Below are 15,267 nucleotides of genomic sequence, written 5' to 3'. Positions count from 1 at the left end.
GTGTATTTTGAACATGTATGGCTGCAGACACCACACTTTTGCTTCCCCAAAGACCCATCCGTTGTTACAAAATGTCACAAGTGCCTATTTGTTGCGTCTCTTGCAAGGGCTTTTTTTTTTTTCCCCACTGTATTTTTTTTTTTTACCAGTGAGATTACAGGACCGAGTGGAAGATGTTCATGTCGGCATTGTCTGGGAATGTTAATGATCTGCGTCATGCCCAGTTGCAAACCGGATGTGTTCATTCCTTGGACTTGGGAGATCACTTTTCTGAGTTCTACTCTAGTTGAGATTTTGATTTACCTGCTTTGGCCACTGAGTTTCTACTTTTTCCTCTCCAGGAAGAAGGAACTTCGCTAATGGTGTGGACATCCTTCTGCACCTAAAAGAAGATATCAATGAGGAGCGGATCTCGAACAAAGCCAGGTTTCCTTTTTATGTTCTTTCGTAAATGTTGCATGGGATGATTGAAATAATACAAATTCTTACCGATTTGTTTCTGATATCCTGAAGCGACAAAGGCTCACCCAGCCGTCGGTGAAAAATGAGTCCGGGCAGTCGGAAACTGACAACCTGGGCAAGATGTGCTGGCTCCAGTTGCAGGCGCAGTATGCTGTCAATCGTGAAACAGCGGGTGATCGTTTAATCAAGCGTGTCCTAAATAGCGTCGGTTTTACACTTGCAGTGGAATTGAAGCTCACCGAGTTGCTGCACCATATGAAGACTGATTCAAAGCATACTTGAAGAGAACTTACGCCGATCCTTTCGTTTTTGGGGGGCGCTGAACTGCATTTTTCCTGTAGTCTTCACTACTGGGATTGATGGAACTGAACCAGCTGACCTTGCTTCCGGTTGGTACTCATCCTTTCTTTGGCTCCTCGACTCAATACATGGATCAGAAAGACAGAGAGATGCCAAAATGAATCAACTAATCAACAACGCACCCATCATCAAATTAATAGAAAATTATTTTGAGAATTGATTTAGCCTGAAGGGCCATCATTTACAAACCAAGCTATCATCCGCTTTTCTTTGGGGGAAAAAAAACGATCAACATTTTCCCCATTTTGTGACATGTTATGGAGCAAATCAGGAACTGAATCATAATCAAATAATGGGGGGAAAAAAGATTACGTTTAATCCATTCAGAAAATAATAGGTATTTGTAGCCGTAGTATGAATCATTTGTCTGAATCGGTTCCCAAGAAGGACATCTGTGTTTCAAAAATGTTGCAAAGTACAACGTCAAACCCTCTCTTTAGTGATTGCTTAATTGTTCCTTATTTGGTTTGGTTCAATCACGTAACCATACCAAATAACACCAATAATCGGTTAATAAACAGTAATCTGCACATAAAACGCTTTTGCAGTCAACTTGAACGCTAAATCCTTTATTAGACAATTTGATGCATTGTTGGAATCATCATCAGAGTAATCGATTGTAAAAACATTTAACAGTGACAGTGCGAGACAAGAACGATACGTGGGAAATGTTTATAACAGACATCTCAGTGGTAGTTGGCTTCACAACAGGATGCAAAGAGGCCCATGTTCGAAAGAAGCGAACCAAGGCAGCACCTCCAACCACTTCGGTGAATCACCAAAAGTCCTGCAAGCGATTGCATCAGTAAGCCCCGTGTCACATTTTTTACATTTTTTTTTTGAGAGGCTTTGGTGAATGTTATCACCAAAGTGGAGGCGTCACTCTTTGGATTGTGGGTTTTTATCTTCTCTTGCAGGCGCAGGCAAGACCAAAACACCCTGTTGTGTTTGGTATCATTGGTGGTCTGCAGATCAAGACTAGGGGGCGGGGGTGCGTTCACAACTGTATTGACTTGATGTGAACTGTATCAGAGCAAAGTGAATGCAACGGTACCATTTGGTGACATGATTTATTTGTTAGGTAGCTAGAAGGCTACTTCCTGGTTTCACGAATGATGACGCGAAACGAGAGAAAAAGGCATTTGGTGATTTTTTTTATCCTGGACGCCATTTACTCTAATGGCACGTAACTTAAAACATGGAAAATAAATTATAAATTATTATTTTAAGGTATCTATTGTTGCTATTTTGCCCCACTACAAAGTTTTCTGGATTTTTGTGTGTGTGTGTGTGTGTGTGTGTGTGTGTGTGTGTATCAGGAACTGAATCATAATCAAATAATGGGGGGAAAAAAGATTACGTTTAATCCATTCAGAAAATAATAGGTATTTGTAGCCGTAGTATGAATCATTTGTCTGAATCGGTTCCCAAGAAGGACATCTGTGTTTCAAAAATGTTGCAAAGTACAACGTCAAACCCTCTCTTTAGTGATTGCTTAATTGTTCCTTATTTGGTTTGGTTCAATCACGTAACCATACCAAATAACACCAATAATCGGTTAATAAACAGTAATCTGCACATAAAACGCTTTTGCAGTCAACTTGAACGCTAAATCCTTTATTAGACAATTTGATGCATTGTTGGAATCATCATCAGAGTAATCGATTGTAAAAACATTTAACAGTGACAGTGCGAGACAAGAACGATACGTGGGAAATGTTTATAACAGACATCTCAGTGGTAGTTGGCTTCACAACAGGATGCAAAGAGGCCCATGTTCGAAAGAAGCGAACCAAGGCAGCACCTCCAACCACTTCGGTGAATCACCAAAAGTCCTGCAAGCGATTGCATCAGTAAGCCCCGTGTCACATTTTTTACATTTTTTTTTTGAGAGGCTTTGGTGAATGTTATCACCAAAGTGGAGGCGTCACTCTTTGGATTGTGGGTTTTTATCTTCTCTTGCAGGCGCAGGCAAGACCAAAACACCTTGTTGTGTTTGGTATCATTGGTGGTCTGCAGATCAAGACTAGGGGGCGGGGGTGCGTTCACAACTGTATTGACTTGATGTGAACTGTATCAGAGCAAAGTGAATGCAACGGTACCATTTGGTGACATGATTTATTTGTTAGGTAGCTAGAAGGCTACTTCCTGGTTTCACGAATGATGACGCGAAACGAGAGAAAAAGGCATTTGGTGATTTTTTTTATCCTGGACGCCATTTACTCTAATGGCACGTAACTTAAAACATGGAAAATAAATTATAAATTATTATTTTAAGGTATCTATTGTTGCTATTTTGCCCCACTACAAAGTTTTCTGGATTTTTGTGTGTGTGTGTGTGTGTGTGTGTGTGTGTGTGTGTGTGTGTGTGTGTGTGTGTGTGTGTGTGAGAGCATGTCAACAATAAACCGAATTTTGCTCGACGGATCAAAAAAGTATTGTCTTATTTCAGAAGTGTGTATCAAACTGGTAGCCCTCACTTTCATCTGAACTACAGTAAGAAGCAGCTCGGGTTCTAAAGGATTGGTTAGCCGGTTCTAAAGGATTGGTTAGCAGTGGTGTAAACTGTGTAATTACTGTAATAAGAAGCAGAAACTTCCTTGACAGCAAAGCACACCTGTTTGCATACATTTTATTTTGTGGTCTGACCAAAGATGGATACAAATACATTTTGCACACGTAAATAATAGTGTTGACATTCTTCCACATCCATTGAGATTTACACTATATATATGTATGCATTAAAACTAATTTTAAGTAGTGAGCCCAGTGAATTATTGCAGAAACAAATTTCAGTCTTGCAGTTTTTTTAAAGAAAGTTGCAAAATGTCTTGGGTGATGCTGGGGTGCAAAGGATGGAGCAGGAGTTGGTGTTTTGGTACCTGACACGTGGTCCATCGTGAGTGAACAGTGGGTGAGAGTGGCAGTGCAGTAGGGCACATTACACACAGACACATCGAGATGAAATAGCCGCGTTTACGTGGATTTGTCACTCAAACGACTCCACTCGGACCTCTCGCCATATATGTGCCCTAAACGTAGAACATGGCAACGGCACTGTCACACTTTTTGTTGCACTTCGGCACTGTGGGCGCTCTTAACAAAGTTGAATTTCCAATATGGTTGGAGAGGTTGTTGTTGTCGAGCGGGTTGTTGTCATGTCCCCGCAGTGCCTGTAGTGGTGCTGTGAGGGAGTCTGCCGTGGATCTGACAAAATCCTTAGCAGCCTACCTACTGCTTAAAATTTGATCGAGTGCTTATTTTATATCCATCCGAAAATCGAGTAGCGCCGAGCTCGATGAAGATCACTATTATTGTTAATCTATCTCGGGACATCGATGCGCGAATAGCCTAGCGGATCGTATTTGACATTTCGGCCGTCTATCTGGAGCGAATACCGTTCAACGGCCCGTACCAATTCAAGGTAAGCGAATCCTCGCCCTCAATTTAAGACCACAGCGTTTCGCGCGGCCTTTAGTCGGGGAGGCGACAACTACTCAAGGCCGGTGCCTGTTGAAGCTAACGGGCCACTTCCGCTCTCTTTACTTCTTCCGATAGTTGAACATCGACCTTTTCGATCACAACGCTCAGAAGAGTTTAGATATAAATGTGAAAGTTGCCTTACGTCTTATTAAAAAACGCTACCAACCACTATTACCCTTATTTTTTGAACGGAAGCCGATCGAGGACAGGCCTTAGCTTACGTGAAACCCTTTTGTTTGAACGTGTTGGTAGTTAAAGTGTTAACGTGCACAGAACTACATTTATTTCGTTAAAATATTTATCGTGCGTATGTTGCATTCACTGTTTAGATTACAAATAGAGGGATCCATCGTGTTGTCGCCATTTTTAGAGGTTTCCGTTTCCTGGTTAGCTACCGCCTACTAATTCGTGTTTTTAGCTTCCTTAGCTAGCTAGCTAGCTAGCGAATGTTTTCACTTTCGTAGCAGCTGAGAGGTAAAAAAAAACTAAATAAATCAAAATACGCGAACCAAAATAGTTAACCTGCTAATGATTAAATACAATGTACCCTTCGCGTTTAGTTACGAGGCAAATAAAGTTAGAAAACTGCTCATCGGACAACATGCTAATATTGACACGCTAGCTCCGTCCGACAGACATTTCTGTTATTTTTCCTCTGCAACAAACCAGCACATCCTCATTGGTTGCCTCTATAATTATTGATATTTATTTAACAGTAATCTAATTTTTAACTACATTTATTTTAATACCCTAAAAATTTGTGCTATGTGCACGCTTTGGGTATCGGAGGCACAGTGGCGCCCGTAATACCAACTCGAACCCCTTAAAGTCAATGATAGCGGCTAATAAGGTACATGGGTTGCGCTTATGATAAGTGACCTGAAGCTTCGTCTTTACACGAACCTTCGAAAAGCATTTCTTAAAACTGCACACAGGCCTATTAGTGTATATGTGTGTGTAAATGTCCGTGTGTCCATAAAGGCGACTGTTGACAGACTTGATTTCAATTGACACTAGGACGATTATTTTTCTTTTTTTTTTTTTTTTTTTAAACAATAACTCAAGTGTGGACTTGCGGACAGGGTTACTTATAAATGGCTAAGGCGTTTGCAGGATTGTTTCTTAAACCTATTTCCACCGTTATAATGTATTTATTATACAATCATGTAGTAACTAAATAATTGTAATACTGTTTGGGCATTTATTTGATAATCCAGCCAAGAGTCCATGTACTACTTAAATCTCAGGCCTCCCTAAGGTGACAATTCACAGCACCAGTAGAACAGTAAGGACATACTGTATTTGAAGAATTACAGTCTCTTACTACTATAACATGCAGTTGTCCTACTACAAGTATGCCAAAGCTGCCCTACTCGTGTGAAGAAATGTCATACAGTGGGGGGGGGGGGCTACCGGTATTTGCAAGAAAGACACCATCATTTATATTATTGCGTCCGAGCTATTCTAATAGTGGGCTGAATTGTTCTAGCAATGAACCAAACAATCAATTGTCTATGCTCTGAATATGCACATGTGATTATACACACAACAAGTGTTAATGATGTCATTGTTGCTTTTCTACCCCGACTTTATCCTATCAGCTGATGTTGTCAAGGACAAGAGTCACGTGATGTATGAAGGCAAACACATACATTTCTCAGAGGTGGACAATAAGCCCTTGTGCTCGTACAGCCCGAAGCTCTGCAAGCAACGCAGACTCAATGGCTACGCTTTCTGCATACGGCACGTTCTGGAAGACAAGACCGCCCCCTTCAAGCAGTGCGAATATGTGGCCAAGTATAACAGCCAGCGGTGTACCAACCCCATCCCAAAGTCAGAAGATCGCAGGTGGGTCAACTCTAGTGTTCCGAATCCGGATTTAAATTGTACTGAATGATATAGTGCAGTTGTGGATGATACGTTGCAAACTCACATGCGATTGGTGACAATGTAGAGAAAAAAAAAAAACATTTTCCGATCGCTTTAAACCGCCGATTTCCTGCCATATGGCGGGGATTTCCTGCGATGGAGATGAACCCTGTAGTACACGTGTGCACTTAAAGGAATTCTGACTGTTGTTCCAGGTACTGCAACAGCCACCTGCAGGTACTTGGCTTCATCCCCAAGAAGGAACGCAAGAAGAAGCACGATGCTTTGGAGGAGATGCGATCGCGGGCTCACTTGGAGTCAGTGGCCCTCAACATAACGGTGCCCTCTTTACCTTTAGCTTCCAACGGTCTGAACGAACTTCCACCATCGCCACCCTGTACGCGCCTGCTCGCCCTTCCCGATGGGGAATTCCTGGATCCGTTTACCTTCTACGAGGACGACACAGATGGGGAGGAGATGGGTCCTCCTCGGAAAAGCAACGCCATCAAGAAGAAATTGCAGAGTCGGCTGGTGCTGAACCAGAAAATCTGCCAGGACGCGGACCGTTTCCAGACCCCTTCTGAGCACTTTAGCCCCTCCCTCATCGCCCGCGTCCACCCATCGTCGCCGCTCAACACTCACCCCCCACGGCAGCAATCAGGTCTTGTCCAGCCGCCCTCTCAGCAGGGTCTATTATGCAATCCAGCACCACCTCAGACGGTCAACTTCATGTCTCCTGGGATCGCCGTCAATGCATCAGGCAGTCCCGCGCAGCCACCGGGGCCGTCGCTCAGCAGGAAAACACCTTTTGCTTCCAATCACATGGTAGTCATGCGACCTGCCTCCTACTCACCGCCACCCCACTGCCTGGCCAGGTTGCAGCATCTGGTCCAGCTCTGTGCCAAGAGACATCGGGAATATGGAGACCTGTTTCCTCATTTAGGTGCTTCGCTCATATTCATTTACCACCAAATGTTAAGATGCGCAACTATATATGGCCGTTGGGTGAAATTTCAGGATGATTCTAAAATGCACAATAACCTTTAAAAGTGCCAATTTAAGGTGTGCCGTTAATGTATTCGGTGAATTTAAAGAGATTAAAAGATTTCAGCGAGGTGAGACGGATGGGCCTTTTTCTGACAGATTTTCTTGCAGGCCTGGACTGGTCGGAGGACAGCGCTGATAATGACGATGAGGATGAAGAAGTTGAAGCAGAGAGATTTGTTCCTGGCCTGAGCACTTGGAGACCGCAGAATGGGTCGGTAACTCAACATCAACGCTCGACACAGGAATCCACCTGACTTTTTTTCACGGCAGCGACGGTCTCATCCTGAAATAGGTTGGAGGATGACGCTGGCTCCTCGCGGAGAACGCGACTGCTGAGGCTTTGCTCGTACCTGGAGCAAAAGTACAAGCACATGTGCAGGCAGGAAAGGGCGAGTATCCGCCAGAAGAGGTACCGCTACGCCTTCCGCAAAGCCTTGGTGCACGCCGCCACTAAGAACCCAGACTGTGCCGGGCAGCTCATCCAGGAATTACGTGGTTCCTTTCAAAGCCCTTCAAGGTAAGTCTCAAGGGCCCACTATTAAAAACGCGACTTTTCAACCAACTAAACAGATTTCTTGTCTACTTGCCTAGTGCCGGATCGGAACTTCATCACGGCGGGGCACCTGCGGGACAGCAGAAAACAGACGCGGGGACATGTACAGGCAGCACAAAAGGCCAGGCCTGCGACAACAAAGCGCTGCCCTTCACCAAACACTGTTTTCAGCGTATCCTTTGAACATCTAAAACCTGATTTACCACAATCCCAAAAATGAGTGCCAAACTGCATGTTCACTCTACGTACATCAAAGGAGTCGCGGGACGGGTTGGGGGGAATGTTGCGTATAATTTAAGACTGCCATGCGATTGGAAACAGGTGAGATCACTGTACTTAACTCATTCACTGCCATTGACGGCTACAGACGTCAAAGGTCCATTATTGTACTTGGGCTGCCAGGCGTTTTGCAGTTTAAGTAGTGTTGATGGTTTTCTTAAGGGCTTAACGATTGAGAAAAATTATCTAGTTCCAGTTTTTGCCCCTGCGATTTAATATGCAATTATTTTTTTCCGTGTATTTTTTAACAAAACAAAAAAAGAACACACACACACACATTTTATATATATATATATATATATATATATATAGACACACACACACACACACTTATAAATATATCACCAATAAAAGACGATTTGACACGCGTCTCAATATATGGCGATATGATTCAAAAATCGGTGAATTTTAGATTGGAACAATTGGATGCCATGCACATGCATCTTCTTCAAAACTGCTTTTCCAATTCAAATTGTTTCTTGTGAAACCTTGATTCGCTTCCACATCTGTTTGCGTGCTCAATCAGGTTTGTGCCCTTTTTTTTTTTTTTTGCACCGTCAAACCTTCAGTAAATGCGGCCCAGTTGCTGGGATTTAGTTCATCCCTCGGGTCACAAATGCAGTTCCAGCCAGTTCAGCTGCACATTCTATGCCGTTAGTATTCTCACCGCAAGCTCTCCATCCGGGGCTTCTTTTTCTTCCTTAATTGTTTGATGAAGACATTCTGTTGAATCGCTCCCAGCAGCTGTTTGCAAGCTGCACCGCCAAGTTCGCAGATGGTCAGCAGTGCTCCATTCCTGTGTTCGATATCACGCATCAGACACCACTCTGTGAAGAGCATGCCAAAAAGATGGTGTGTATGATGTCCAATATCGTCTTCCCCCGGATGGTGACGGTATCCTATTTACTGTCGGGTCTCCTGTACGTTCTATGCAGGATAACTTCCTCCGCGGGGATGGCAATCGGCGAGTGCACCACCACCAACACCAACACCACCACCACCATCACCAGCAACAGCACCAGCGTAAGCCGCGCAAAAAGACCAAACCAGCGGCACTCACCAAAAAACACAAGAAGAAGAGGCGAGTGCCGCGGCGGCCTCAGAAACCCGTTCCTCCCGCCTTGCCTCAGGGGTACTTGGGAATGCCGGCTATGAACCTCGCTCTGTCCTCCCAGGCCAGCATCAGGTCCGTGTGAGCCCAAAACATCCCACTCTGCGGTTCACATCGGTTTGTAACACTGTCATCTTTTTTTTTTTTCGGACAGGAGTCCCTCGACTCCAGAACTGAGCACAGATGAACTTCCCGACGACATCACCAACGAAATGGAAGACATTCCAAATGACCTCGAGCTGAACCAGGAGGATTTTTCGGATGTTCTGCCGAGACTACCTGATGATCTTCAGGATTTTGACTTGTTTGAAGGTGCCCTGACACGTTCACGTTTCGTCTTAACGTAGACAAAGAAACCATTTTTTAAAAGTGTGAGAGACACCAAACGTGAAGTGGAAAACATTTTCAACGAGAGTGTAAGCACTCACGTAAAAATGTTTTCCACTCAAAAGAGCGTGTGGTGGACTCAAGATCACCAACAAGGCCTTGTTGCAGTACGTGCCACCACATGACGTAATTTCTAGGCGACACACAGTAAAAAAAAAAAAAAAAAAAAAAACATCTCCCAGACAGCCATGCGCTAATAACTGAAATTGATTTCAATGAATACATTTGAAATCAATTCTTAAGACTCACAAATGAAATGAACTGCCACAAAGGAAAACAAAGTATAGCTCATTTTAGTTTTGTCACCGTAAAATGTAGTTTCAGTTTGTTAGTTTCCGTTAATTGGAATAAGTTTGTCGCGCAGGCAAGAACGGCGAGTTGCTGCCCACCACGGAAGAGGCCGAGGAGCTGGTGCGCACCCTGCAAGCCTTGGGGTCCTACCCGGACTCCCTAGTGTGCCTGACCTCCATCGGAGACCTGGCCCCGTCAGAGGGAGTGGACCACCGAGCCTTGACCGTCTTTCCCGGTGCAGTCCAGCCGGGGGCCATGGGGGACATCCTCCACAGTCGCCTCTCGACGGAGAACTTTCCTAGCCTGGAGCTGGAGGACAACATCCTGCAGTCCGCCGCGGGCCATTTCCCCCCTTCCCCGCCATCTCAACCCACGGACCTGCCCCAAACGTCATCTGCCACTTCGGTGGCCCCCCCGACCGGCTCCCTGCTCACTCAGGCCCCCGAGCGGACGTTCGCCCGCTCGCGGCCCCCCGCTCACATTCTGGCCAAATCTGATGGAGCGGTGACGTCGTCTCCCCAAGGCGGCTGCTTTAGCGGCGAGCACGTGGCATCGCCGTACAGCGACCAAATCCCCTCGCCCCACGCCGGCCCCTTCCAGACAGACGCCCCCCTCCTGCTGGAACCCCCCCGCTCATCTTGGAACAATCTCCCCCTGCCCCTCGCCGACCCGGCGCAGTTCGGGAATCTCATGGCGTCGGAAAGTCATCTCATCTCCACGTCGCTGTCCACCCCCCCGGCCGGCAGCCACTCCGTCAACTCTGTGACGCTGCAGCCTCTGGCCGCGCTCTCGGCCCTGCCTCATAGCGGCCTGACGGGCTTGACCGCACCCCCGGCGCCCCCTTCTTCGTCCCCGCATGACCCCCTGACCTCCATGCAGCCCAAGCAGCAGCTCCCGCAGTTTAGCGCGGCCTTCGGTCACCAGTTGGCCTCACACAGCGGCATCCCCAACGACCTGCAGCCCAGCCACAGCTCCACCGCGCCACCCGCCGGCTTCTCCATAGTTAGTGCCACCACTGCAAGTGCCAACAGCGCCTCCGCCCCTTTCACGCAGAGTAACTGAGCGCGGGTGACAACGGAAAGCGGTCCATTTATACGACATCCTTCATATCGGGCTCCGGGTCCACGTTGGCTGTCGAATCGCTTTGAAAATCGACTTTGTTAACATCTACTTCTTAACGAGTACTACTAGTATTGGTATAATAGATGTCGAACTAGTGCACAGTTTTGCCTGACTGGGAACATTTAGTCGTGCTACTAGTGAGGACAAAGCGCATACGTGGGCCTGAAGTTTGGATATCAAGGATATTGAATAAATGCTGAGACGGTAGGAAAGGAAGAATTTGTTTTGCATGGGTGACGGCACACCTTGAACCTTTGACTCAAATGCGGTAACGGTGCACACGTTTGATCATGAATTTGCACAACGCCAAAGGGGTCTCGTAGAAGACGTTGACAGTACTGGCCCTGACTTACACGTGCACCAACTTTTCCAAGCCCACTCAGCACCCTGCGTCTCACTCGCAGTTTTAGATCCATATGGCAAGCCGTTCACATTTAGCAAGCTAGTTAACATTGAGTCCCATGTCAGCTCGTGCCGTTTTGCCCGACTCGTGACACAGGAGTTGTCCTTCTCGTGAGAACATAGCGCTTACTAGTAAGTCCACGCTCCTTAAGATGAAAGGCTATCTATTAACTCATTCAGTACCAGCCAATTCTGGATCAAGTCTGAAAAGACGTTTAAAAACGTCTTTGGGAGTGAATGAGTTAAATGCTCGAACGGCTTTATAGCAAAAGCCGTTTGAGGATTCATTGAAAAACGGGCCTAGTACGCTTTTTCAATTTGGCGCACTAGTAGGATATTGAATCAAGGCTCACACTTGAGCTGCATTTATGTAATATCAAAGATCATTGAGACCTGCACGCTGCAAAGTACTCCCAAGTCACATCAAGTAACTTAGTTCTGTGAAAAAGACAAAAGAGTGTGCTAGTACCTGGACCTTTCAGCCATTGGAGCATTTCGTTCGCTGCCATTGACGGGTAGACTTGTCAATGATGTTGATGGGGGGGGCTGCTCCTCTAAATGTCAAGCTTGGAAACAACATTACTGACACACAACCAGCAGTGGATGGCAGCATTAGTAAAAAAAAAAAACAAAAACCCAAAACAATAACAATCAAAATACTAGTACCGCTTTTGGGTTAGCACAACCGTAAACTGGATCTCAGTGATACTGAATTAATGCTCAAATGGCTGGAAATGTACAGTCATACTTCTGTTTTCGACCATAATCCGTTCCAGAAGTCTGTTCGAAAACCGAAACCATGCTCTCTAAAAAAAAAAAAAATTATTGAACACGTCTGTTTACAATGGAACGCGACACGAGGAAGCGTCACTTCCTCGTGTAAGGAAGGCGAGAGGAGTCAAGTGACGCATTCAAGTGCGCTCAGTTTGTTCGAGTACCGAAATTTGGTCGTCATCTTCGGCATAAAAAAATCGAAATTTTTGGTCGAAAACCAATTTGGTCAAGAACAGAGACGTTCGAAAACCGAGGTTTGACTGTATAAAACACTCTTTAGTCCTCCCTATTAAGATTCAGTGCACTAGTTGAACACCCGTGTCTTACCAGTAATGTTTTCCCCCCCCATACTAATATGACCTTAAGATGGACGCAGGTCTATGCACGAGTATGCTCTTTGCCCTAGTACACTAGTTGAACGACTGTGTCTCCTGACATCGCTTCTTTCCACTTGATGGAAAGCGGATTTAGCACTAGCGAGCGTATCGAATAAATGCACAAATCGCTTGCCATACAGCCTTTGAGCATTTATTCCTTGAGATCAGTCTTGAGGTCAGACAAGTTGGCCATAAGTGGCACTCGTAGTGGTCAGACACTAGCGGTCCAACTAAGTGCGCCCTGGTTGTGTGCCGATACGCATCGCACGAGAGGCGGTAAAAGTGTACTAGTATATGGTTCTGGATGGTTGGATATCGAGTCAATTGAGTTACCAATTAAGATTGCGAGTGAGTGTGCCGCACGATGTGGGATTTGGTGCGCTGGTTTGATGCCTTGAGATTTTGTCAGCCAGTGATTCGTACCAGACAAGCTGACAAATGACACCATATTGTGTCACGGTGCGCGCAGTTGACAGTCTCCGCATCCCCACAAACGTTTTCCCCCTTTCATTCCTGAACAAGTCTCTTCGCACCGTTTTGCTCAGATGGCCGTCGCATTGTTTTAATTTCTCACCTGTTTCATACACTGACTGCTTGTTTAAAAAAAAAACATACAAAAATACAATACAAAAAAAAAACACACCCACGCTCCTGACTTAGACACGGTCACCCACATACTTTTAAAGCCGTTTTTTTTTTTTAAATTTTTTTTATGGTGTGTTTGCTGTACATGTGCTCATTTTAATCGGTTGGCGCAGATTTCTCGTATAAATCTCCGAACCTCATTCACTGTTGGTTGTGCGACCCGGTTCACAAAAGGTAACTAAATACCGAAGCAATAAACACATCGACGTCAATGTTGGCATCACCGCACGGAAGGATATTCTCGAGTGGTTCCATGTAGCGTCGCCTGGCGAGTTCCAGTGGGATGAATGGTCGCGATTATCCAGGGACTTTTTCTACTTTCCAAGGTGCTGACTGCTCCTTTTGCTCTCTGCTTAACTTTTAAGGTCTGAGTGAACATTCGGGGGTGTCCAGACTCGGGCCAGACATATATTTTTTAGCCGTCCGTAGCGTGTGCTAAAAAAAAAAAAAAAAAAAAGAACATTAGGTAACTAGTCCAGAAAATGGATTGGCAGTTAGAACTTTGAGGTATGCAAAGAGACTATTAGAGAAACTACTAAGACCTCAAATAGTAACAAAATTGCTTTCTTACAACTTCCTGATGGAAAATAATGCTGCACTTTCCGCTCGATGTTAAAATCCAATTTGTGATTATGATTACTCGTTTTTGATTCTGAATACGGAAATGCGATTCAGATGCCGTTCGATCCATGGGCGGATCTATTTCGGTGGGATTACGGGGCCGTGACATTTTAAAATGGTTGAACATTTTTAACTATTTGCCTTTTAACACAAAGTTGTGAGTTTTCCCAATGTAACTCAAAACTTTAAAATTGTTTGATGTATATGTATCTTATTCCCCCGAAAGAATTTCAAAGTTAGCCTCAGAGGACAAGTTTGGACACCCCTGCGTTACACGTACATCTGCATTGAAAGTTGCCATTTGTCTCTCACCAGGCAGGTATCGCGCGATTCTAATAGTTGACGTGCTCTGAATTTAGAATGACTCAAGTCAGTTTTTAAGATTTTTATTATTTTTTTTGTGTAAATCATCTGGATTTCAAATGAACGAAAATGACAGCAGGGCAAAACGCTGGCCTCGGATGCATACGTGAGGGAATGTGTATCGGATGTATAGCGTGACGGGCCGTATCCTGGGGGTTTAACGGTGAATTACCGAGTAGCAAATGGGCAGAAAATAGTCACTTGCGACGTGTTCAATGGAACGTGTAGAGTGTAGAACAAGTCTCTTGTTTTTTTTTTTTTTTTTTTTTTTTTTTTAAACGGTGATCAAACGGGTCGTAAAGCTCTCTGGGCCATCGGATGAATCGGTGTCTGTTTGCTGTGTACGTTGTCATGTTACGTAGTTTGGAACTGTTCTGCGGAAGAATGTTGTCATAAGAAAATCAAAACCCCGGGAGCGATTGCAGATATTAAGTGCATATGAAAAGGTATTGAAAGAGGAATATATTCATCTTCCATTTATTTTGTGAACGGACGATGTAGTTCAAGGTGGATTTGCACAGAAGTGAAAAGGATTTAAGCCTGCCGTGTTAGTTACTGCATGTCCTGATTTTCTTTTCTTTTAATTTCCATTTCATTTGCTCGTTAGCAACTTCCCGCGCTCATCGCCAGTTTCTAGCTGTGAGAAGGCAGAGTTCCCTCTCCTTTCCAAAGAGAACACACATCATTGTAGCTCCACCACAGACGCCTGCAGTGTTATTAAATTAAGTGGGAAAAAAATATATCTATCTATATATGCTATTGGATTGTTTCTTTGCCAGCAAAACACGGTAATACTGCTGTATCCACATTTAGAGCATGAGTAGTCGCTGCGCCCCACTCTTCCGACATGATGTAGAACAAAACGAACAGGGCTCGTAGGCACGTTAACTGCTTGTGTATTAAGAGATGGCTGACAAATTCCATATCCATTGAATGTAACCGTTTTATGGTTTTTGAAAGCGAGGGCGAGCTCAAATCTAGTCACCTTTTGTTAACGGTCCTTTGTTTATTTGTCTAAGGTATTTTTTTGGATACAAAAGGTTTACATTTTTATGTCTATTTTTCTTGTGTACAAGTTATGTAATATGTGTACAAACACTGTATGTAATATCTGTATATAG

General features: G+C 44.6%; 2 protein-coding genes and 2 long non-coding RNA genes across 7 annotated transcripts in view; 2 read left to right on the top strand and 2 right to left on the bottom strand.

Moving 5' to 3' along the window:
• The window catches only part of adam23b (ADAM metallopeptidase domain 23b), a 36,736-nt gene extending 36,159 nt beyond the window's left edge, over positions 1-577 (bottom strand). For all 4 annotated transcript variants that reach the window (XM_019895502.1, XM_019895501.1, XM_019895504.1 and 1 more), the window contains exons 1-2: positions 490-577; positions 304-382 (exon numbers count right to left, since the gene is read on the bottom strand). The gene's annotated coding sequence lies outside the window, so the exon portion shown is untranslated. The remainder of the gene's footprint in view (positions 1-303; positions 383-489) is intronic.
• LOC109531289 (uncharacterized) lies at positions 20-1,961 on the top strand. Its single transcript, XR_002171144.1, has 3 exons — positions 20-426; positions 514-1,627; positions 1,740-1,961. It is a non-coding gene; the product is annotated as an uncharacterized LOC109531289 (long non-coding RNA).
• A 1,419-nt stretch (positions 1,962-3,380) lies between these two features.
• ino80da (INO80 complex subunit Da) lies at positions 3,381-12,002 on the top strand. Its single transcript, XM_019895400.1, has 10 exons — positions 3,381-4,246; positions 5,907-6,153; positions 6,390-7,117; positions 7,330-7,432; positions 7,514-7,738; positions 7,813-7,946; positions 8,772-8,905; positions 8,989-9,239; positions 9,319-9,476; positions 9,916-12,002. The coding sequence occupies exons 2-10, from the start codon at positions 5,936-5,938 to the stop codon at positions 10,902-10,904; spliced, it is 2,940 nt and encodes a 979-aa protein (XP_019750959.1). The 5' UTR covers positions 3,381-4,246; positions 5,907-5,935; the 3' UTR covers positions 10,905-12,002.
• Positions 12,003-13,579: 1,577 nt separating this feature from the next.
• Positions 13,580-13,893, bottom strand: LOC109531234 (uncharacterized). The gene is made up of 2 exons (XR_002171137.1): positions 13,803-13,893; positions 13,580-13,755 (listed from the first exon to the last, which is right to left on the bottom strand). It is a non-coding gene; the product is annotated as an uncharacterized LOC109531234 (long non-coding RNA).
• Between the last annotated feature and the right edge of the window lie 1,374 nt (positions 13,894-15,267).

Source organism: Hippocampus comes, unplaced genomic scaffold (genome assembly GCF_001891065.2).
Source record: "Hippocampus comes isolate QL1 unplaced genomic scaffold, H_comes_QL1_v1.1 scaffold237, whole genome shotgun sequence".
Classification (NCBI taxonomy): Eukaryota; Metazoa; Chordata; class Actinopteri; order Syngnathiformes; family Syngnathidae; genus Hippocampus; species Hippocampus comes.
This window is presented reverse-complemented; position numbering and strand designations above follow the sequence as displayed.

What these genes read in the sequence shown, in the direction of transcription:
- ino80da (XM_019895400.1), top strand. Translation starts at nt 5,936, where the DNA reads ATGTATGAAGGCAAACACATACATTTCTCAGAGGTGGACAATAAGCCC. An exon ending in ACTTGGAGACCGCAGAATGG is followed by an intron (nt 7,433 to 7,513) that starts GTCGGTAACTCA and finishes ATCCTGAAATAG; the next exon opens with GTTGGAGGATGACGCTGGCT. An exon ending in CACCAAACACTGTTTTCAGC is followed by an intron (nt 7,947 to 8,771) that starts GTATCCTTTGAA and finishes TGTTTGATGAAG; the next exon opens with ACATTCTGTTGAATCGCTCC.